Genomic DNA, 25,438 nt, shown 5'->3' with positions numbered 1-25,438 from the left:
TTACAAGTAAACTTTTGTGACCACGTAGCATTTCCCTGTCATATGTAAAGGAAAGTAGTGTCTTTCTCTGAACTTTTCGGGTGGCAGTTGACTTTCGGAACTGATCGGTAAGTTATAAAATAGTCTGTTTTTTACATTGTTATGCAAACTGTAGAAAAATGTATTGTTCAGCTATCGATATCGATATTTGTTTAAGGAAATAAAAGTTGCCAATATCCATTACACCACGCATGTCAGAAATCAGACTCTAAAGTTATGTGCGCGGATCGCCGGTCTGTGCAGGTTGCATCAATCAAGCGTTGCTCTTACCCGTTCTTAGCTGGAGGGGTGTACAATATCTATTCTGCGCTTCTAGGGTTGGATTAAATAGACATTTGGACATTATAAACATAGTTAGCAGAACGAAAAAAAAAAAACAGTTATTATCAGTGTCTATATTTGACAATTGTAATACAAGAAACTTTAGGCTTTCTCAGTTATAATATAACATAATATTGTTTTATTTGAGGTTCAGTCTAATTGACATATCACAAGTTTAAAATCAACGACATTTACATGAAAATGTCCTCAAATAAAACAGTATTATGTTATATTATATTATATTATATTGACTATCTGATATCTTTTTCATCATGCTTTCTAAGATTACTCAGTTATACTTCACAAAGTGGTGGTTTGTAAAGCATAATTTATTAATATGATTTTATACAGTATTTGAAGAAAAAAAAATGCTGTAATTTCGAAACAACAAGAAACGAACAAGTATTTCATTTTACGTAGTAGGTACTAATTATTTTAAAGTAATAAACCCTACTCCTTCATTGTTTGCCAAGCATTATTATTTACTGTGACCATTGGTACACAAATGTTGAAGAAAATATACTCCCAATTAATTACATGCAGTAGGACATTGTGAAGTTTTTATACTGAAATCATTTCTTTGCTGTATGTCAATATAAATTAATATTAATGAATATAAATTAAGCTTAGAATTTAAATTCACATATAGTTTATTTGAAAACATTGAGAGCAAGTATCGAAAATTTGGGAGCGTTACTCAAAGAAATTAAAAGTGTAGTTCACAAGCTGTGAAGCGACGATATTCTATTTATGTCAGATTTAAAGATTTATTAATATAAATATATTGAATTAATATTGTGACGTTAGATGGAAAATTTGCCATTATATATTTTTCCAGAAAATTTTTCCGCCTTGCAAATAGTTGTTTTCTTCTCTCCTTACAACCTCAAGAGCCTCACATGTATTCCTCACTATATTCTCATCACTTACCAGTTTATGAAATGACAGTCGTAAGTCGTCTAGCCTTTGATGGCTGTGTTAGTACAGACTTCAAAACAACGCCATTGTCAAGTACGTTTTGCCGTGAGAGTACTGATTAAGAAATAAGCGCTGGCAATATCATATTTTGAGAACTTTACTAATCTGATCTAAATTGTCACCTCACAACATTATTATCTCGACATAGGCTGATGAAAACCTTTCATTTTAAAATTATTATTATTGTTGGCTGAGGAAACCATTATAACAATTATGTTATTATGATTCGTAATTTCTCTTCTCCGTTATCTGTGAACTCCTCACTTTATTTATCATAACTCATTCACAAACGCAGCCAAATCGGCACTCGTACTGAAACTGTGTTACTGAAACAAAATCTGCTGCAGGTATCGTATAGCCCTGTCGCGTTCCCCTCCAAGGCGATTCACTCCCTCCAGGTAGGGGAATAGAGAGTGCACATCGCACGGAGACAGTTGCACAATGTGCAGGGTTTTGACATGCCTGCATTACAGGGAAGAAGTGCTTTTGAACATGGCGTGCAACTACATTCAAACGGTCTGTAAAGTAGCAGTCGTTATTAGACAGATATAACGCAACATTTGCAATACAAAACATAGTTAGTTCCCATTTAGAGAAATAAAGTTGACTCTAATATCTTGAAAATGATTTCATGTATAGTAGTGGCAAAAAAAAAAAAAAAAAAAAAAAAAAACCGGACCGACCCTTGTAGCTGATTTCAGAGTCACAGATTCAAATTCTGCTAATCACAAAACACATCCATCTTGTATAATTAATTGTAACAATGAAATTTACTGCATTTGTTCGATTCTTACCGTATTTTGTTTCCTTCAGTGCCTCAAACTTACAGACGAAAACACTTTGAGAGTTTTATTTTCATCTGGCATCAATTTTACATTTCTACCTCTATTCGGCAAAGATAACTGCGTATTTTTACATTAAATAGCAGTACATACCTCTGGCTTCACTATCCATATTGAAATTACCACAGTTTGACACAATACACAGCACAGGATTCTTTTGTATCAGCTACAAGGGTCGGTCCGGTTTTTTTGCCACTACTGTACAAAAAAAAGTACGCCTATATTACGTGTATCAGATGTCTCCTTTGATGTAATTTAACTTGTAATTGTCGGTTTGTGTATATCTTAAATATTTCACACGCTATCGGAGGTGAAAGTGGGCCACCTTGTATACATACATACATGCACACACGCACACATACACATACGGGGCCTACATAAATACTTTTCATACTATTATAATGCATACTTAACTTTACCGGAGAACTGTTTTGATATGTACGTTCAAATGTCGATGTACTGTAGTTAGTGCAAAGATAATTAAGAATATTATGAGATTTGACTTGAGTTTATTGCTATTATGTTTTCATTTAAAATAAAACTCAATTAATTAAGCAAAAACTATTATATTTTGTCTATTATTCCGAAGAATAACTCGTATCTACTGAAAATGAACAGATTTTGTTCACTAGTTTAGGAGAGGTCACGGTATACAGTTATTATTATTATTATTATTATTGTATCTCCAATGGGGGGGTAGCCCTATTTTACATATGTATGCCAGGGCTATAGTTTTACACAAAAAATAACCATAAAACAAATGGAAAAGAAAAATGAATTAGCTTACACAATGTAAACAAAACATAAACAATCCGTAATTTAGACATAGCGATTGCAAAGCAAACATCAGGCATCAATTTGAGACATACAAAAAGCAGTTACAACACACATACCTAACACTTCTTAAAAGTCGTTCTCTATGCAGTTTTCCGTACCGTACTCGTACATCATAAATTAATACACAATAGTCACACAAACACAAACTATAATTAAGACATTGCGACGACATCAAGCATCCCATAGCTATGACTCACATACATAACAAATCAAGCATCCGCTACAACACATACACTTCAACATAGTAGCCATACGTTTAAAAGTTACAAATTTGACTCCAAAAAGAATAAATAGGACACTGTTACTAAATACTGTTATTTTCTACAAGGTCTTAAACACATCTGTAATAAATCTGTGAAATTCCTTTAAACAACATTGCTTCAGAAGAACTTTTGTTATTGGTTTGTATCGCACAAGCTAAGATGGGTTTCTAGCCGGTATCTCTTGCGTTTTTGTAGCGGGCACTCAAATAACAGGTGGTCGACTGTTTGTGTGGGGTGTACATAGGAACATGAAGAGCCGTTTGGGTTGTCAATTTTGAAACGTTCAAAATATGAATTAAATTTTCCGAGTCCAGTCATAGATTGCGTGGATATGTGTGATAGATTGCGTGGATATGTGTGATGGTTCATAATTATTTACGGTATACAGGTAGAAGATACGGTACCTCTAACACTAGGCCTACTTTTCCGATATCTGAATCAGTGAAAATGATTTTTCCTGTGAGTAACTTCAAAAGATACAGGAAACAGATTTTCCAATAGACTTTTGCATCTTCCATATGCAAGATCTATTGATATTGAATATATTGAACGAAATGTTTTCATGGAGATCATACGAAGTCCCAGCGTCTAATATTCGAAAACAACAAAAACTATTCCCCTTCACATTCACAGTTTCTTGTTCGATTAACATATTAGATGAGCGTTAAGTTTGACATATTTATCAAGGCTATTACACTTTTACTAGGTCATACTAGTTTTGACCAATAAAACGGTACGAAAGGATGTGTTTCAACCAATCATAAATCAAAACTTAACAAAATAAAATTTTAACAAACTTAAAATGATAGTTATTATAAAACCAACACTAATCAAAAACAATAAAATTATAAAAATATACTAATAGAGCTTATCCCCATATCATTTATATTAATAAAATAAAAACTAAAAAGATAGAAATATAAATAATAATCTATGAATGAAATTAATTTCCTGAAAAACAATTTTATCACTTCCCTAGCCATTTGTTTATTTTTATAATTTCCCTAGCATTTGTTTCTTTGTTTGCCAACACTTCAAACTACAAATTCTTTACGGTACTATAAAACTTGATTTGCGATTGTCATTTGTTTCCCACATAGATAGTCAACTGAAAATGGCGGCTCCGTTCAAACGTTTTGGTGAAGCTAAAATTAGTGAAATAGAATTTTTAGTCAGTCAATTAATATCTATTTGTTGTATTAGAGTACTTCATTTCTTTTAATCTTTATATACTTTCTTCTAATCGTGTAATAGTCAATTAAATCTCACTCGAGTTTTGATTTTCTCTAGATAAATCAAAACCTCCAGTGAGATTACTGTTGATAAATGTCCCGCTTTTTGCAGAAAATGTTAAACGCAGAGGAGTACTGCAGGGCAAACAATTCTTCCATAAGAGACGCCGAGCAAATCTTATCTGAATACCTGGGCTCGATGACGTGGAAATCTGGAGAGCGGGTGCTGGATCTGGGATGTGGTCCAGGGACGAATACTGTAGAGATTCTGCTACCTCGTCTACCAGATGATTTCGAGATTCTGGTGGGGGCAGACGTATCGCAACCCATGCTGCAGATTGCCTCCAGCAAGTACAAGCACCCCAAACTCAAGTTCTTACATCTGGACCTCGGCGACGACATACCGGCCGACTCTCAATTCAGGACTCCAGGCTTTAATAAGATATTCTCTTTCTATATGATGAATTGGATTCCTGACCAGAGGTTAGAGAACACGATCTATCTTTTTGTTATAATGAAACGTTTGTAACTTTCCTTATATTATATATTTCATTAATTTTATGTAAAGTAAAATTTAAACCATACTCTCCAAAGTCATCCTTAAGATTCGATATAAGCAGGGTTTTTCAAAAGTAAGGGATGCATTTAATTGCTCATATTTTCTACGCAATCTTAAAAATGCTGACACTGGGATATTTTCCATCACCCATTGCCATAACTTCGTCGTAGATGGCTTTTCAATGTTGTATACAGTAGTTCGGAGTATGTGTCACAGTATGCGAGAGATAGTTCTGCAGTTAATAAGTTGTAGATTTTCTCAAGAACATTATTTCCTTCAGATAGACACACAAACAATAATCTGGGTTAATATCTGGCGATCTTGCAGGCCAAGTTACATGAAAGTTCCTACTATAGATTTTCTCAAGAACATTATTTCCTTCAGATAGACCCACAAACAATAATCTGGGTTTATATCTGGCGATCTTGCAGGCCAAGTTACATGAAAGTTCCTATTATAGATTTTCTCAAGAACATTATTTCCTTCAGATAGACACACAAACAATAATCTGGGTTAATATCTGGCGATCTTGCAGGCCAAGTTACATGAAAGTTCCTACTATAGATTTTCTCAAGAACATTATTTCCTTCAGATAGACCCACAAACAATAATCTGGGTTTATATCTGGCGATCTTGCAGGCCAAGTTACATGAAAGTTCCTACTATAGATTTTCTCAAGAACATTATTTCCTTCAGATAGACCCACAAACAATAATCTGGGTTTATATCTGGCGATCTTGCAGGCCAAGTTACATGAAAGTTCCTATTATAGATTTTCTCAAGAACATTATTTCCTTCAGATAGACACACAAACAATAATCTGGGTTAATATCTGGCGATCTTGCAGGCCAAGTTACATGAAAGTTCCTACTATAGATTTTCTCAAGAACATTATTTCCTTCAGATAGACCCACAAACAATAATCTGGATTAATATCTGGCGATCTTGCAGGCCAAGTTACATGAAAGTTCCTATTATAGGCATTCAACAAACAAAACTCAGTGCGCAGAAACCAGCGGGCGTGACTGTCTCGCGCAGATGACGTATGCTCCCTTTCCCAGCATGCTCCCCGTCTCCAATCACACCACCGACACTATGCGCATGCGCACGCATTATCTTCTTGTGCTGAACTGAACACGTGTTATTGCTACAGAGTCAGGGCGTCACATGGCGTTTTATATTAAATATTAATTTAATTTAAATATTTAAAATGTAAATATGAGGACAGTTCCAGTGAAGATAGATACCGATTGTGACTTAGAAAGAGACGATGTTGACATCTTGTAATGTTATATTCACTCAATTGGTTATTGTTACAGCTGCTCTTTGAGTGCACATATCCGCAACCGTAGTCGTTATAGCTATACCAGTAGCCGCTTATTAAATAACCCGCCTACTGCAGGGGGTGAGAGGGGTATAGCATGCGCGGCGCGAGGAGTATGAGCTGAGTTTTGCTTGTAGGATACCTACAATAACACGACCGCTAGAGCGATGAGAAACAAACTCGTTGTAATGATGATCTAAAAGATCCCATTTCTTGTGTAAACTAGCGCCAGAATTTTTAAGATTATATAGAAATGATTAAATTTAAGCAATTAAGATAGGTTTGGAAGTAAATCCCGAAAACACAACATGTATGATTATGTCTTATGACCAGAACATTGTAAGAAATGGAAATATAAATTTGGAAATTTATCCTTTGAAAAGGTGGAAGAATTGAAATACACTGGAGCAACAGTAACAAATATAAATAACACTCGAGAGGAAGTTAATCGCAGAATAAATATGGAAAATGCCTATTATTATTCGGTTGAGAAGTCTTTGTCGTCCAGTCTGCTCTCAAAAAACTGAAAATCAGAATTTATTAAACAGTTATATTACAGGTTGTTCTGTATGGTTGTGAAACTTAGACTCTCACTTTGAAAGAGGAACAGAGGTTAAGGGTATTAGAGAATAAAGTGCTTAGGAAAATATTTGGGGCAAAGTGAGATGAAGTTACAGTAGAATGGAGAAAGTTACACAACGCAGAACTGATTGCATTTTTTTCTTCACATAACATAATTAGGATATTTAATCCAGAAGTTTGAGATGAGCAAGGCATGTAGCACGTATGAGTGAATCCAGAAATGCATATAGAATGTTAGTCGGGAGACCTGAGGGGAAAAAAACCTTTCGGGAGACCGAGACGTAGTTAGGAGGATAACATTAAAATGGATTGGAGGGAGGTGGTATATGATGGTAGGGACTGGATTAATCTTGCTCAGGATAGGGACCGACGGCGGGTTCATGTGAGGGCGGCAATGAACCTCCTTGTTCCCTAAAAGCCATATTTACAATTGTAAATAGCCTAGGTTCTAATAGTTACCATTCTAATTCTTTAACAATATCCTCGCCATGTCCAATTTTGTCTTTAACAATCCGGTTACAGAGCGCTGGACTCTTTCTAATGACGGGACAGGATGTTCTTAGACAATTTCTAATGACGGGGCAGGATGTTCTTAGACAATTTCTAATGACGGGGCAGGATGTTCTTAGACAATTTCTAATGACGGGACAGGATATTCTTAGACAATTTCTAATGACGGGGCAGGATGTTCTTAGACAATTTCTATGTTTTATTAACCTTATGTTTCTTTTTCAATTTGCTATCAAAAGATTACTACAGTATTTTGCAATCATTGTTGATCTATAAATGTCGACAGCAGGAATTACCTTCCTCAGATGACTACACTTTGTATCTTCTCTTTTATTGCGAACCTGAATGTTTCCATTCTTTGCTAGAAATCTTGATTTCAGGAGTGTGTTGATATTCTTAAGTTCCATCGGTTGTCATAACTATACGCACAACTCGAGACCCTTGAACTCTTAGTTTTAGAAATGGAGATATTCGGAAGAAAGTTCAAGTCATCTTGCTTCGTTGTTTTCAAACTCCTGAGCACCCATCGTGGACACAGTTTTCGGGTGTCAGTGAATAATTTTCCCTGTGCCACCAAAGCTGATATGTACTTCTTCGGACAATTCACACATAACAGATTCGTCTGCATTCTTTATATTGTATGAAACTAACATTGACCAGTCACGCAGTAAATTTTGGTTTCCGCTCTATTTTCAGGCGAGCTGTATCTAACATATACAACATGCTGCGACCTGGAGGAGAGGCTGTGGTTAGCGTATGTACAAAATCTGACATAGTATCTGCACTTATTGCTCAAAGCCAGAAAACGGAATGGGAGCCTTACGTAAAGGTGAGAATCATTGCTACTTTTCGTTTTCCGAGTACTATAATCTAACATAACAATCATGGGAAGGTCCGTCGCTGTGGAATAACTGTTAGCATGCCTAACCCTGAAACTAGCGAGTCCAGGTTCAAATTCTGATTGGGACAAGTTAATTGGTTAAGGTCCTTTCCGGGGTTTTTCCTCAATCAATTAAGAGCAAATGCTGGGTAACTTTCGGCACTGGACTCCGAACTCATCTCACTCAGACGCTAGATAACCATAAGAGTTGATAAAGCGTCGTAAAATAACCAAAAAAATGCTAACACCAAGGTATTTAATTACAACAGAGAAGCCGAGAGCAACACCAACAAAAAACAGACCTCTAGCCTCAAGACATCTCTCTAGAACGAACATCTCGGATTACGAAAAATTAAAAAATTTCCCTGGCCAAATGAAAATCTAGTAACACGGCAGGTGCAGAGTACAGTATTATTATACTGCATATCTTTACGTAGAACTGCGTGAGGGTACGATAACCTACCTACAGGTGCATAGCAAGGAGAATACAAGGAAAGCAAGAGGCCACAAGGAAAACAAGGGGAATAAAAGAAAGAACAAAGGAAATACAAAGAGATCAAGGGGAAGACAAGGAAGAACAAGTGAAATACAAAGAGAACAAGGGGAATGTAAGATAAATAAGGGGAACACAATGAGTACAAGTGGAATACATGGAGAGCAAGAAGAATTCAAGGAGAACAATGGGAATACAAGGAGTTAAGGGGAATGCAAGGAGTTAAGGGGAATACAAAAGAACAGGGGAACATAAGGAGAACAATGGAAACACAAAAAATATAAGGGGAACACAAGGAGAACAAGCGTTAGTCAGTGGGGTTTAAAAAGGGCGCGTCAGCTACTATGGCTATTTGCGCCCTTATCTAAAATCCTTCACAAAACAGAAACACAATACAATAACCAGAATGCTTAAAAGAACTAAAAAGCGTTGTCACGGTTAAAACGAGGTTCACAAATGTAGTTTCAACAAGGTGATGCATAAAAAACATAAAAGTGAACAGTTCTCATACCTTACTTAGTATTTAAAAAGAAACAATAAAATAATAAAACAAATGCCACCCGAAATAAATTATCTGGCGCTATTATCAAATGCTCGGATGTAAAAGGTTCGAATGTCAAGTTTGTTAATAGTAGGGTACATTATGAAATGAGCCTATAATGGTAGTAATTAAGACGCGAGTATATTTGTTTATGAAACGAGCGCAAGCGAGTTTCATAATTTTCATACGAGCGTCTTAATTACCATTATAGGCAAGTTTCATACGGCTTTTTATGCTCGACCATATTTCTAACTTGAAATTGTTCAGAAGTATTCATGTTATGGTTATCTAAGTGAAGAGCGGAACTGACCTTCTAAATTGTGAGATGTGCGCAGACGCGAAAGTATTGATTTTTTTCGAGGAACGAATGTCATTGACCTTGATATAATCTAGAGAATAACATGAACATTAATATTGATATACCCTGGAAATTGATTTAGAATTGAAAAACGAGATGACAAATTGAATTTATTTGAATATTATTTACAATTAACGCTAATTATTATAGTAACAGAACATAACATTCTGCGACAGTATTGGATTTCCAGCCTCCGTGACGTTTCGCTAGTTGTCCTTCGATTGCATATCCGAGAATAATCGATACTTGCGGTTTTATAATGCTACAATGGTGATTTTTCATTGGCTGAACAACTGAACTATAATGAATAGGTGTACTTTAATGAGGTGCATTAAAGGGCTACTACCAGGTGTATAATTACTACATTTCGGCATGGTCGAGCATAAAAACATATACTAAACAACAACTTCCAGATGTAAAGGTTCCGGAGGATAAGGAGAGCAAGGGTAAGGCAATCAGAACAGGAGGAAGACAAAGAGAAAAGGAGTTCTCAGCCTCACTTCACTTCACCCCCGTTTGGTCTGATTACCTGGTTGGGTTTTTTTCCGAGGTTTTCCCCAACCATAAGGCAAATGCCAGGTAATCTGTTGGCGAATCCTCGGTCCCATCTCATCTCATTACATCTCGCCAAAAAAAATTGAAAAAAAAAAATCTAAATTGAAATTGTAAAAAACTGCAAAAATTGTAATTATAATCTTGTAAAATGTTGACTTGTTCCACATCTTAAAGCTTCATTGTTAATGCAAGATCTATGGAATAAAATTAATGAAATGAAAAAAAAATGAAAAAGATGGAGACAAGGAGAACAAGATGGAAAGAAGGAAAACGAGGGGAACAAAAGGCGAACAAGAGGAAAACAAGGAGAACAATGGGAACAAAACTTTCCTTCACAGCAGGGGTCGTCAGCACAGAGCACGCTCGGGCTAGCGTCTTTTACCCGCGGATAAGAGACTGCACTATGGTGCACCGTAGCTGCTGGCGGGTATGTTCTATCCCTCTCTGTCTGCTGCACGACGGTGCATTTGATGTTGCTCCGGATACCCTGTACCCATTTCAGCGAGTGCTGACGACCACTGCTTTACAGCATTGTGAATTGTTATAGTTAATTGATTATAATAGTTTTGAGTGGTTTCCTTTCTATAAATGACCTTTAGTTTATTGTCTAATCTTTGTTTATACTCTAGGTTGCCTGATAATGTGATATTTAGATTAAAGAAATTAGTTCTTACAGAAAAACTTTTCAATTATAGACAAAGATTGCTCCAACATGTTACGAATGCCACTAACTAGGTTACCTAATGCTGTACTACGTTACTATCCACAAGGAATACGTCGAACTGACCGTCCACAAAAACGACTCTTAGACCCTGTCTAGCTGAGCCCGAAACAGGCCAATTTACGGCCTAAATTCGTGTTAGGTAAATGATGATGATGAAATTGGTTCTTATAAGGATTGCAAATATAGTTGAAAGAGAAATAAATGTAATGAAATGTATGTATCTTTTATTAAAGATAATTTTTATAATTTTTACTTTATTTCTTTATTGAATACTAGCCGTACCCGTGCGCTCCGCTGCACCCGTTAGAAATAAATATAAAGTAATTACATAATTAAAATAGGACATTTGATCCAGGGAACATTCGTGTTTGATAGAAGGATAAATCGTTCAATATGTTACTTAATTTAAATCGTATTCAAATAATTAAAATGCGATCATTTTGATATAGAAAGCACTCATTTGGTGCAATGACATTTCCTTTAATTATGTTTCTTAATTTTTAGGCTACATGCAACCATAATTTAATGAAGATTGACATCATTTAGATTTATTGTGTATACTTTATTTTACTTGCTATATGTTTCCATTGAATTATGGTAATAACTTAATTTTAACCCTTGTTTTCTACGTATTCAGTAAATGGCGCTTGGCCCACTATGGTTCTGAACCCTTCAAATAACTTAAATAACTTAAATTATATTATATTATATTATATTATATTATATTATATTATATAAAAAGTGTGTTGATAACGGATGTACTCCGATAAGTAAGTTTTTAATTTGTTATGGGGGCTCTTGAATCTCAGGAGGAACAACTTTTACAATAACGCAACATAATCTGCTTGGCTCATTACCCAATTTTTTTTGCATTGCATTTAATGCGTATGTATTTTATGTATTTTAACACGTTTCAATTGAGCATAGTTAAAATTTGGATTATAAAATAATGGAATGCTAAGCTTACATACTATTATTGCGTACTAAATCAATGTACTCTCGTTGTTCGTTAATTCTCTGAGATTAGAATGAATGTGTAGGCCTACATAAACATTATTTTAAGAAATACAGGAAACGAATATACAGAATAGCCTATCAAGTTTTCTATGCATAAGAAGCTATTTTAATCTTGCCTGTCCTCAATTCACTTAGACGTTACTGTAATAACATTATAGCATTATGTCCATCTAGAGAGACTACTCTTACCAATGGTGAAATAATAATTAATTATACAAATCGGTTAATTTTATTTAGCTTCCGATATTACTTCATACAAACACAGAAACATTCTCTGTAGGCTATCTTTCATAGTTTTCGATTATTGTTGTCCAAGGCCCCTTATAGACGAAGTCATTTGTTTTTTATTTCATTACACGACCTTGGATGGCAGTTATTTTAATTTTAAAACTCATTTATCTCATTAAATATCAGTCCTATCAAAATTTGTCAAAGAATAAAACTTATCGGAAATGATTTGCAAAGAAACTTTTGCTATGTAACATTTTTCATAAAAATCAATAATAAGCGATATATTTCGTTTTATTTAATTCAGGCCCCCTTATAACCCCCCTTTTAAATGATGTATTTTGAATGCCATATAGCCTAAAATCTAAGTTACAACGAACTTAATTTATATTTCAATTTTTATCGAAATCCGTTCAGCCATTATCGCGTGAAAAGGTAACAAACATCCAGACAGACAGACAGACATACAAACAAAAATTTCAGAAAAGCGATTTTCGGTTTCAGGGTGGTTAATTACATATGTTAGGACCAATTATTTTTGGAAAATCGAAAATTACCAGAAAAATTTCGGCTACAGATTTATTATTAGTATAGATATGCCATATTATCTGTAGGTCCACAAGTATTTATAATACATCATCTGAATTGGTTTGTTGGAGAGCCGTCAGTATGGGTCTATGATAAGACAAAAATACAAACGTAATTCCTGCAAGAAAGTAAGTCTATTCACCTAACAAATGACATAGCAATGCAATAATTTGATCCGTTGCTAAGCAAGTCATAATAGTATAACATAACTCATTGCTGTTTTCCCTTCGTCAGATTTTGAAACTTGCGTAACATCCTGTTCATATCCTCCTCGAAACCACGTAAAAACAAATCAGTACCAACACTGAGCTTTAGACACAGTGTATTCAGTAGGTTCGGATAATAGTTTCATTCAAGATTTGTTATCTTTATTCAGGAAACCGTCTACAAAAAAATCATGGAAAGATACTGACAATATACGTATTACGTTTATTACTGTTACAGGGAGTTGAGCAGAACGTTGGACGATATCAGAATTCACAAGACCCGGTTGAAGAGTTGAGAAGCCTCTACAAAGGTGCGGGGTTCGAGGTTGTCGACATAAAATGGAGGGAACTTTCGTATGATTTTAAGCTCACTAGTAAAATAAAAGGTGAATATTACATTAATACTGTTTAAATCCATCAGATCGTAATATAGGTTAATTATCACGATACAATTCATACATGTGTTAGCAGGTAACTATATATTGTATATTTATGGTGACCGCTGAATTCGAGATTAGGGGAACATGTCCGTCAAGTCCAATGGATTTTAATGGGTGAAATAATAATTAGCATGTCTTCCTCCGGGAGCGAAATGAAGCTGTAAGACCCTTTCCGTAGATCTATGGTACGTAAATAGCATTAATTCATTCATAATGTTTTTTTCAAGGGGTGGTCTTTCACTACAAAACCAACTTTCTTCAAACTTTCCTATTTTCTGCCCTTCTCTTAGTCTCCGCATACCTATATATAATATCGTCTATCATCTGACATCTTCTTCTTCTTCTTCTTCTTCTTCTGTCCACACCTGTGGAGTAACGGTCAGCACGTCTGGCCGCGAAACCAGGTGGCCCGGTTTCGAATCTCGGTCGGGGCAAGTTATCTGGTCAACCCAATACGAGCAAATGCTGGGTAACTTTCGGTGCTGGACCCCGGACTCATTTCACCGGTATTATCACCTTCATTTCATTCAGACGCTAAATAACCTGAGATGTTTGTACAGCGTCGTAAAATAACCCAATAAAATATATATATATATATATTCTTCTACCCCGAACTCTTCTCCCATTCACCATTCCTTCCAGTGCATCCTTCAGTAGGTAGTTTCTTCTCAGTCAGTGGTCCAATCAATTCCTTTTTCTCTTCCTGATCAGTTTCAGCATCATTCTTTCTTCACCCACTCTTTCCAACACAGTTTCATTTCTTATTCTGTCTGTCCATTTGATACGCTCCATTTTTCTCCATATCCACATTTCAAATGCTTCTAGTCGTTTCTCTTCACTTCGTCGTAATGTCCATGTTTGTGCCTCCATACAATGCCACACTTCACACAAAGCACTTCATTCGTCTCTTACTTAGTTATTTTTCTAGAGTCAGCGGAAGAAGTTGACTCTGATGGCGTCAGCAAAGTGCGAAGAAAACCCAATGAGGAAAATAATGTGGCCAACAACTGCCCACTATAAAACATGGGGCTGGTTATTATATTGTGGGGGTGCATGTCGACAAGAGGGGGTGGGAATATGCAGTTCATTGATGTTATAATGGACAAGGAAGTGTACGTGGATATTCTTAAGAAGAATGTGAAACAAAGTGCGGCAAAATTGGGTATGACGCCTACATACGTGTTCCAACATGACAACGACCCCAAACGTACGGCCGATATACGAGTAAATAAGACTTGGTTAATTTTAAACGTGCCTAAACTATTGAGAACTCATCTTCAGTCTGCTGATTTAATCTGATTAGACATTTATGAGCTTATCTGAAGCCAAAGGTCTACAGCAAACATTTTTCTTCGAAAAAAGAATTAAAAAGAGAGATTACTATGGAAAGGTAAAAAAAAAAAATCAGCCTTCAGAAGTGTGAACGCCTTATGAAGTCCATGTAGCGAAAATGTGGAGCTTTATTAAAGCCAAGGGGTCCTCTACAAAATAGTAAATATCAGTGATACAGTATATTTATTTTAATTATTAATTCATTTCTTCATTCTATCTTTATGAATAAGAACGTGACACGAAGAAGTACAATATTTTTTTTTTGTGTATTTATATTTTACATGTTAAATAATTGTTTATATTATTTACTTTTATGTCTTATGTAAATACGTTTATCTGGAAAATGTGTGTTAAAGAGAAGATTCAATTACAGTAATTTTGGTATTAAAATTTTACTGCTTTATTTATAAAATCCAAGTGTATGAACATCAAAGTGACATATTGTACAGCCATAGTTTTGTAAGTTTTATCATAGTAGCCTATCTCTCCTTGTTTTATTTTTCAACGTGCTTTTGATAGTGCCACATATATGTTGAAATTTATGTATCTTTTGTTATCATTATAGTAGGCCTAACTGACGTAACAACCTAGACAGTTCAATTTTGAACCTGTTCTATATGCATGTTGTTGATTATAAATTCCTATCTTACTTGGTTTTTACCAATGAAGGCCATAAATTTTGTTTTCCTACGTTAATTGTTCATATTATATTTTGCTTTCGATAGAAGTAAGTTTACTATAGTAATTCTTGAACTCTATATTCCATACACTCTTAGAATGGGGCCCAATGTAAACAAAACAAATTATATCTGCCAAAAATTGGACCTGTACACACCGGATAAGAAAATAAGTAATGATATACAGGGTGTAACAGTATCTCACCGACAAACTTTGAGGAATGATAGATCACACAGAGAGGGTAATTTTTTGTTAAAGAACATATTATGCTCGATGACGCGTCCTTCATGAGTTATGCGTCCTTTTTAGAAGCACATTCCGCATCACGTATGTTGCATAAGTGTGCGCTTAAGTCCTTATCATCTCTGTTATACTGCTGTAGTTTGTTATTGGTCTGCCTGGTGCATCTTCAGTCCGTCTTACCAACCAACAATCTAACACAACACTGCCATGCTTAACAGAGTTGTATGATGAACTGCTAAAGTGTCAAAAATGTAACGAGTAGATACGAGAATTCCATGCAAATGCATGTTTTTTATAGGAACATAGGACATAGCTCAAACTTAGTACTTATCCGTTTCATTACATTCCGGTTCCAAATATGTGTACTTTTCCGTGCATATTTGCATGTTTGCATGTTGGGATAAAAACATGCACAATGAATGTTTAAGTCATTTTTAACTTAATCATGTATATAGCGTAATCATATCAAAAGTCCGGTAACACTTTCAATATTTTAATACACAAAAACTACTAATGATAGCACTTTCAAACACACGTCAGTTTAAAGTCAAACTCTCAAAGTTCTGTTTACACCTTACAGAGATTCAATGTGTGAACCACGAGTGACTCGGCAGATGTCCAAGCGATAATCAAACTCTTCCCATACCCTTTTCAACATATCCTCTGTGACTGTGGCGCCAGCTTCTCGAATTCTGGTTTTTAGTTCCTCTAAATCACGTGGCAAAGGCGGTACAAACACACGGTCCTTTAGTTACCCCCATAGAAAAAAGTTACATGCAGCCATGTAACAAATTTGAAAATGCTGTTAGTTGTTAACTATGCAAAAAAAAGTGAAGTGAAATAAGACATTTGGAACACAAATCAAAGTGCATGTTTTAGTGTATTTTTCGCTTGACCGTGCATGTTTCATAGTATTGTATTGTATTGTATTGTATATTGACATTTCTGGCTTTGAGCCAGAGGCCGTTTTAGGGTCTTATACGCGCAGGACGCCCTTTCCAGCCATTGGACATAAATAACACTAAACATATATTTACACATATGAAACTATTTCTGGCATAAGTGCCAGTAGGTGTGTGAGTGCAGTGACTGATTCCTTTTATTTTGGTGTAGACCTAATTTGTTAATTTGCATATGTGTAGGGGACTGGTTAGTAGGAATATAATATACATAGGGTACATATAAGGAAAGGTGAACGGGAGAAGAGAAGAGTTCGGGGTAAAAGATATCAGCTGATAGACAACGTTAAGGTATTATATGAGGAGATTAAGAGGAAAGCAAGAAATTGGGAAGAATGAAAAATGCTGGGTTTGCAATTAAAGACCTGCTCTTGGGTAGAACACTGTGCATACATACATACATACATACATACATACATACATACATACATACATACATACATACATACATACATACATACATACATACATACATACATAACATATTTTTTGTTGAGATTTTTAAGTTTCCCCTTCCGGTGGCAGAAGCGTCTGAATGGTTATGGAGACTTTCATGGGGTAGAGTTATTTTATTGATCTGCCTCTCAGTTGCTGTCGTGTGTCCTCTCAGACAGTATTCAAATTTCCAACACGTGTTTGCGGTTTTGTTTGCGTGTTTTAGTTCGGTGGTTGGGGCTGGTGGTAGTTGTAGAGAAGTTTCTCCAGTGTTGTTCTGTTGTTTGTGTTCGGTGGATTTGCGAAGATGTGTTGTGTATATACGCGATTTACTGCCGAATGTGTGTATTTCCTGCTTATGTTGTTTAGATATGTGAGAAGTGGCTTCGTTTATGAATGAATGCATATTTTGGGATTTTATAGTGCATGAAATTCTCGTCTCTAGTAATGAGGTACTGTAACAGTGTATGCAATTTTAACAGCTATTGTAAATTGTCAGAACATGCATGCAAATTAAATTTCATTTCTGTAAAACAAATACTGGACATCTTACTTTTGGGTGCATACTTCCTGAAGGACGTGTCATCGAGCAAACGTTCGTTAACACAAAATGATCCTCTCTAAGCGCTGTGTGATCTATAATTCCTCAAAGTTTGTCAGTGAGGTCCTGTTACACCCTGTATTGCTTAACATGTTGCAGGTGCACTACGTCTCTATAAGTAGGATGTCTTGCGGTCACTGTCACGTGGTTAATGTTTACAATACAACCCAAACTAAGAGCGGACAGACTATAGTAGTTACATGAAATGAAGTCTAGTAAACTAGTCTAGTCTATTGGTAACCAAAATTTACTAGTTTGTACTGGATAGTACATTTTTACGAAACATGCCCCAGAACTTATATAATCCTGATTTTTTCTTTATTCTTAAAATGAACTCTGTGGCCGGGAGGAAAAATGTCGTAAGTAAAAATGTTATACTTTTCAAGAGAGCAGTAGAAAGATTGAAATTGGTGTCAATTATAGAATTTTTTTAATTAAGAGGTTTTTCCTGGATATTATTTGTTTATATTTCTTCTAAAATAGGTAATGTTGCTCATTTAACAATTTTCTTGATTATTTCCAAAAATAGCCGCACTTAAGCCCTTTTAAGACTAGAACCCAAACTGAGTAGAAGGTACTATTTAAACATAAGACCTTTTTCATGTCAAAATAAATGAGAAATGTAAATTATTAGGAATGCAAAATGGGTCTTCAACAATTATAGGACTGTTTACCCTGGTGTTTAAAGTCTAAAATGAAAGGGCATCAGTATGTGATAAAATGGCTAAAATACAAGTTAGACCTTTTTAATAGGGAAGCATGGAAAGTAAACATGTGATGGTTTGTAAGGAATAAAGTATTATATATTCTTAAGTCCTTTATTTTATGTGTGCTCGATTCAAAAAGTATTTAGGACATTTGGTAACGCCCTATAAATCCAGTCAGGAGTCTTATTTGACTTTAATCGTTTTACCAGATTGTAGAGAATTGTTTCCGCTTTCAGAATACATAAAAATCTCATTTTCACAAAAAGTTGACTTAAGACCTTTTTCTTCCCGGCCACAGAACTAATGTAGGCCTACCACAATCATTGACCGATGTTTATTTCTTTTATCAGATTTTGTCGCTGGAATCAACCCCTTTCAACCCAGCATGCCAAAAGAACTACAAGACATTTACATGATAGATCTTCTTATGGAAATGACAAAAGTTAAATTCAAAAGAGAATACAACCAAGACAACAACATTGCTGAAATGAATTATGAACAAACCGTTGCATATTTAAGAAAAGTGTGAATTCTAAACACACAATGCAATTATTTCTGTGTTTGTAAAAGTCAATTTTCTTTCCGACACACACTCGGTGCTGGTATATGCACATCGCTATTATTGAAATATGTAAACACTTGAGTTGGTAATAATGAACCTTTTATAATTTCTAAATTTCAAACCGCAAAATGTTTTTAATATTTCGGAGTCATAAACATACTTAATTACTTACAAATGGCATTTAGAGAACCTCAAGTCCATTTTAATGTTATCCTCCTATCTACGTCTCGGCCTCCCCAAAGGTAATTTTCCCTCAGGTCTCCCGACTAACACTCTAAACGCATTTCTGGATTCACTCATACGTGCTACATGTCCTGCCCATCTCAAACTTCTGGATTTAATGTTCCTCATTATGTTAAGCGAAAAATACTATGCGTGCAGTTCCGCGGCCTTCTGTAACTTTCTCCAGTCTCCTGCAACTTCATCCCTCTTAGCCGCAAATATTTTCTTAAGCACATTATTCTCGAACACTCTTAATCTCTGTTCCTGTCTCAAAGTGAGAGTACAGTTTCATAACCATACAGAATAATCGGTAATAGCCTATAACTGTTTTATAACTTCTAACTTTCAGTTTTTTTGAAAGCAGAATAGGTGACAAAAACTTCTCAACCGAATAATAACAGATATTTCTCATACTTATTCTGCGTTTAATTTCCTCCCGAGTGTCATTTATATTTGCTACTGTTGCTCCAAGATATTTGAATTTTTTCACCTCTTCAAAATTTTCAATTTTTATATTTCCATTTCGTGCAATGTTCTGGCCACGAGGCATAATCATATACTTTGTCTTTTCGGGATTTACTTCCGAACCTATCTCCTTACTTGCTTCAAGTAATATTCTCGTGTTTTCCCTATTAGTTTATGGATTTTCTCCTCACATATCCACGTCATCCGCATAAACGGAGTCATGAGCATATTTATCAAATTCTGAATTCGAATGCATAATATTTTGGGAAGTCTATACCGAGTTCATTCACAATCATATAGGAACAATATTAGTTGTATTGTTCAGTACAGCAACATTTACAAAGACATCAAGCTCCGCTACCAAACTCGTTCAGTCCATTTAAAATATAAAGATATCACAGATTCTATAGGGACAAATAGTTCGTGCTTCCGTTTTATACGTAGATAAATGTTTAATTTTCATATTTAGCAGAAGTGTCATTCCAGTTCTTGCTTGGGGGCAAGACTTTTGGAGAAAACATGATAGGCTGTACCGCGTGGCAATGAACTAGGTATTTTCCATACCGTAAACGGGGTTTAATTTGACCGCTGGACAGTGGGGTATTTGCAGTGAAAATCTGGCCAAAATTCCATTTTGAAAAATTTACCATTTCTAAACAACAGCTCATGCATATTACAGCTAAAAGGTCTGCGGACTGAAATGCAATGATGTTTAGGACTCAGATTTTTAGGTGCAAAAAATCGGGAAAATATTCATTTTTTATGTGCTAAAAATCGGGAAAATATGTTAAAAAAGAATATATTTAATTATGTTTCAATTATTTTATGTAAATGTAAATAATATGGTCGGCCTGTGTAGCGTAGTCGGTATAGCGCTGGCCTTCTATGCTCTAGTTTGCGGGTTCGATCCCGGCCCAGGTCGATAGCATTTGAGTGTGCTTAAAATGAGACAGACTGATGTCAGTAGATTAACTGGTATGTAAAGGAACTCCTGCAGGACAAAATTCCGGCACACCGGCGACGCTGATATAACCTCAGCAGTTGCGAGCGTTGTTAAATAAACCACAATTCTTTTTAAAATTTTAAAAAATATGGAGTATTCACCAGTACAAATTATGCTGTCTCGCCAAATGATGAAGAATTACAGTACACAACGAGATTTATTCATAAGTTATCCATCACAAATGACTGACGATTATCGCGGAACACTGCCTTGTACTGGAAAAAAGAGCGCCCTGGCCATTGAGGAACAACATGCACTCCCTAGAGACATGTTTATGATTGAAAACGAAAACAGAGGCAGCTGATGTTTATGAAATTATAATTGCTTCCTAAATAAGCGTTATGACAACTTACAAGGCACTCCTAAATGTTTATGTGTGTTAGTTGCAGCACAATTTTTTAGTGGTGACAGCTCTTATCGCTTGTGGTGAGAGAGCAAACTGCAGTTCCACGGGTGCAGGCAATTCCGAGAAACAGTTGCTAGCTTTTTACGTCTAAGCAACTGCACTACATTCGGGTGATGATTAATCTGAAATGGGGCTTTTGTCGAAAATTATTTGATGAAAACTTCATTTTTATGTGTTTTTATGTGAATATTTGAAAATATGTATTTACATAGAAAATTCAAAATAGGACTATGTGTTTTTATGTGAAATAAAATTAAAAATATATGCTCAGGTGACTTTGTTTGAAACTTAAAATACAATTGAAGGGTTCAGAGTCATAGTGGGTCAAGCGCCATTTATTAAAAACTGAAAAATCAAGAGTTAAAGTTACGTGAATACCATAGTTTAATGAAGATTAACATATCATTTAGTTTTAATGTGCATATTGTATATTACTTGCTATATGTTTCATTGAATTATGGTATTCACTTAATTTTAACCCTTGTTTTCTCTGTTTTTAACATATCGCGCTTGGCCCACTATGGCTCTGAACCCTTCAATTTCTATTACAGTGCAAATAAAATATTTATTTACCTAAGAATCCTAGACCTATTCATTATCCATAGTGTCAATGCAGCTGGTTGAATCTGAAATTGACGGAGGCCCATTCATACACAGCTCATTGCTTTTTTCTGTCACTTCCCTACATGTAGTACATGTAATGTATCAGGCAAATATTATATATATACATATGTATTTATTAACACTACAATTGGGTATACACCCGGTGGCAGTGGTATATAGTATACAATATAACCATTACAATAATACAATAATTACAGCAATAAAAAAAATAAAATAAACGTAAATTTACTTCTAACTATAAATAAATAAATGCAATAAACCTAGGACTATAAATAAAACCTATGCTATAATAACGCATATAATAAGCAAAAGTAAACCTAACCTATTTCACCCAACTATTACCAATTTAAGTAATTACATATCACCTTAATTAATTACATATCAACATAATTACTTACTTACTGGCTTTTAAGGAACCCGGAGGTTCATTGCCGCCCTCACATAAGCCCGCCTTTGGTCCCTATCCTGAGCAAGACTAATCCATTCTCTATCATCATATCCCACCTCCTTCAAATCCATTTTAATATTATCTTCCCATCTACGTCTCGGCCTCCCTAAAGGCCTTTTCCCTCCGGTCTCCCAACTAACACTTTATATGCATTTCTGGATTCTCCCATACGTGCTACATGCCCTGCCCATCTCAAACGTCTGGATTTTATGTTTCTAATTATGTCAGGTGAAGAATACAATGCGTGCAGTTCTGTGTTGTGTAACTTTCTCCATTCTCCTGTAACTTCATCCCTCTTAGCCCCAAATATTTTCCTAAGCACCTTATTCTCAAACACCCTTAACCTATGTTCTTCTCTCAAAGTGAGAGTCCAAGTTTCACAACCATAAAGAACAACCGGTAATATAACTGTTTTATAAATTCTAACTTTCAGATTTTTTGACAGCAGACTGGATGATAAAAGCTTCTCAAACGAATAATAACAAGCATTTCCCATATTTATTCTGTGTTTAATTTCCTCCCGAGTATCAATTATATTTGTTACTGTTGCTCCAAGATATTTGAACTTCTCCACCTCTTCAAAAGATAAATTTCCCATTTTTTTATATTTACATTTCGTACAATATTCTCGTCACGAGACATAATCATATACTTTGTCTTTTTGGGATTTACTTCCAAACCTATCTCTTTACTTACTTCCAGTAAAATTGCCGTGTTTTCCCTAATCGTTTGTGGATTTTCTCCTAACATATTCACGTCATCAATTTAATTGCATATCACCTTAATTTATTTACATATCAACTTAATTAATTACATATCAACTTAATTAATTACATATCAACTTAATTAATTACATGACACAACTTAGTTAATTACACTGCACCTACAAATTACATTGTCAGTCTAATCTTTTCTTGCCGAGAATACCATACGTTATCGGACCTTGCCGAATCGTGCATGATCAAAATGCTATACTACGTATGAATACTCTAAGAAACGACGTACCAAACAATGCTTGTCGTGCATGAAAAGCTACGTGCCGGAAACCATCCATGCATGATAATACGAACTGAAGAACAGTATGCTTCCGTTCTAAGTAGTCTGTCGTAATTATTCAGTCTATGTGCCAGAAAACTTCTTAGAGGACCTGCGAAATCTTTGAGCCTCCGGAGAAAACTGTATTCTTTCATTGTTTTCATTGTTATTTTCTTTCTGGATCACAATGAAATAGGACAGTGGTCGTCAGAACTCGCTGAAATGGGTAACGGATAAGGAGTGTATCGCAATATGCACCGTCGTGCAGGAGGAAGAGGTAGAAAGCATACCCGCCAGCAGCCACGGATGCACGCTTATGCCTCTCTTATCTGCGGGTAAAAGACGCTAGCCCGAGGGTATACTGTGCTGATGACTGCTGATATAGGTTATCAAAAATGTTTTATCCATAGTTACAATACGATCCAGAGAGTTAGCAAAATTCTCTTCAAAATGGTGGCAAAGCGACTTGGAAATTATCAGACTCGAATAATTTCGAGGGAAAAATTGTTCCGGGGTCGGGCATCGAACCCGGGACCTTTGGTTTAACGTACCAACGCTCTACCAACTGAGCTACCCGGGAACTCTACCCGGAACAATTTTTCCCTCGAAATTATTTAAATCAACTTTACAGGGAGTTATACCTGAAATCTTGATTTGCATAATACACGTCACTGTTCGTTAACAGAAAACCACAATTTAAGTCACACGGAGTTAGTGAGCACTCGAAGTTGGTTGCTTGACGTTTGTCAGCCCACTTTGAGGTCTGTGGATATAGAGGGAAAAATTGGATCGGTGTCGGGTAGAGTTCCCGGGTAGCTCAGTTGGTAGAGGGTTGGTACGTTAAACCAAAGGTCTCGGGTTCGATGCCCGGCCCCGGAACAATTTTTCCCTCGAAATTATTCAAATCAACTTTACAGGAAGTTATACCTGAAATCTTGATTTGCATTGTCAGACTCGTTTCAGATCATCGAAGTCCCTGATATACATTTGAGCCCAATTCGTCGATCCTCCAAAATCATGTCATGCACGATATCGATATTTTCTGGAGTGGTCACAGAAAAACAGATCTTCCAACACAGTGTTCATATTTGATACCGTTCTTGCTCTTTTAAATTCTGAAACCCATATTTTATGGTGGTCTATGAAGAACAATGCTCTTCAATGTACCCGCATAAATTTTATTGCCGGGAAGTCCTCTGAAAATGGTACTTTATCACCAGGGAAAGGGATTTGGAGTATTATAAAGAATGGTGAAACGTAGTATAGATATTCGTAACTCAGTGACTGTCAAGCGAGCTGCGTCACAGAGCATGGACGAGTACAGTTCACTTCATACAAACTTACACGCAACGTGCTGTAAACGTATTTCAGAATAAACATATGGAATAGTTTAATGACATATAGTGGCCTACATACATAATCTGCATTTCACTTTGAGCTACATGTGTTTTTTTTTTTTTGGCAACGCACAAGACACCAATAAACAACATTACAAATATACATAATTAAATATCAATCTCTGCGTCCTCGCGTGTCAGTGGAAATATTGATGGTTTATAGTTGTCTTCTGTACGGAACTCGCCTCTGAATATGTGTGTTTTTCTGTCAGGAGCGTGTTAAATGAAAACCTTTATTTATAATATCATGAAATATGATAATATGTACACAACGTACACTACAGTATTTAGAATATATATAATATACTACAATATTTACAACATAGCCTAATAGAGTATCATTAAATGTTGAACAAAATGTAGCACCAAACAAAATGGTATTTTCAATTAATGCTATGTTTTGTTGATGAAACAATTATTCCTGTTGTGCCTTGTTATAATAAATTGTAAATATCATTCTAAAATTTTCAAAACACAACTTTGCTCTGTTGCAAGGAAGGAAATTTTTTAACATGGAAAAACTCCGCTCTACATCCGCAGAGACAATTGGAGAGTACTTGAAACAAAATACGTCAATTAAATTCACATGTTGAATGACGTCATTGGGACACGTGTTTGTTAGTGCAGCTGAAATCCGACTAAGAATACTGTACTATCATTTTTAATCAAAACTCTGTTCATTTTTTCACCAACACGTTTTCCTACTTCACCTTCTACTGCACTCAGTTTATTTACAATAGTACTCATAATATTTATTTGCTCAACTAGTTCTACCCCTGACTGTACTAATCGAATAATGGCATC

General features: G+C 35.5%; 1 protein-coding gene across 1 annotated transcript; it reads left to right on the top strand.

Annotated features, from left to right (window-relative positions):
- On the top strand, positions 1 to 21,400 carry LOC138694884 (juvenile hormone acid O-methyltransferase-like). The gene is made up of 5 exons (XM_069819047.1): positions 1 to 107; positions 4,625 to 4,995; positions 8,184 to 8,316; positions 13,316 to 13,463; positions 18,823 to 21,400. Exons 2-5 carry the CDS (start codon positions 4,628 to 4,630, stop codon positions 18,999 to 19,001), a joined length of 828 nt encoding a protein of 275 aa, XP_069675148.1. The 5' UTR covers positions 1 to 107; positions 4,625 to 4,627; the 3' UTR covers positions 19,002 to 21,400.
- Positions 21,401 to 25,438: the final 4,038 nt, after the last annotated feature.

This window comes from Periplaneta americana, chromosome 2 (genome assembly GCF_040183065.1).
Source record: "Periplaneta americana isolate PAMFEO1 chromosome 2, P.americana_PAMFEO1_priV1, whole genome shotgun sequence".
Classification (NCBI taxonomy): Eukaryota; Metazoa; Arthropoda; class Insecta; order Blattodea; family Blattidae; genus Periplaneta; species Periplaneta americana.
The sequence above is the reverse complement of the archived record's forward strand: the minus strand, read 5'-3'. Positions and strand labels throughout refer to the sequence as shown.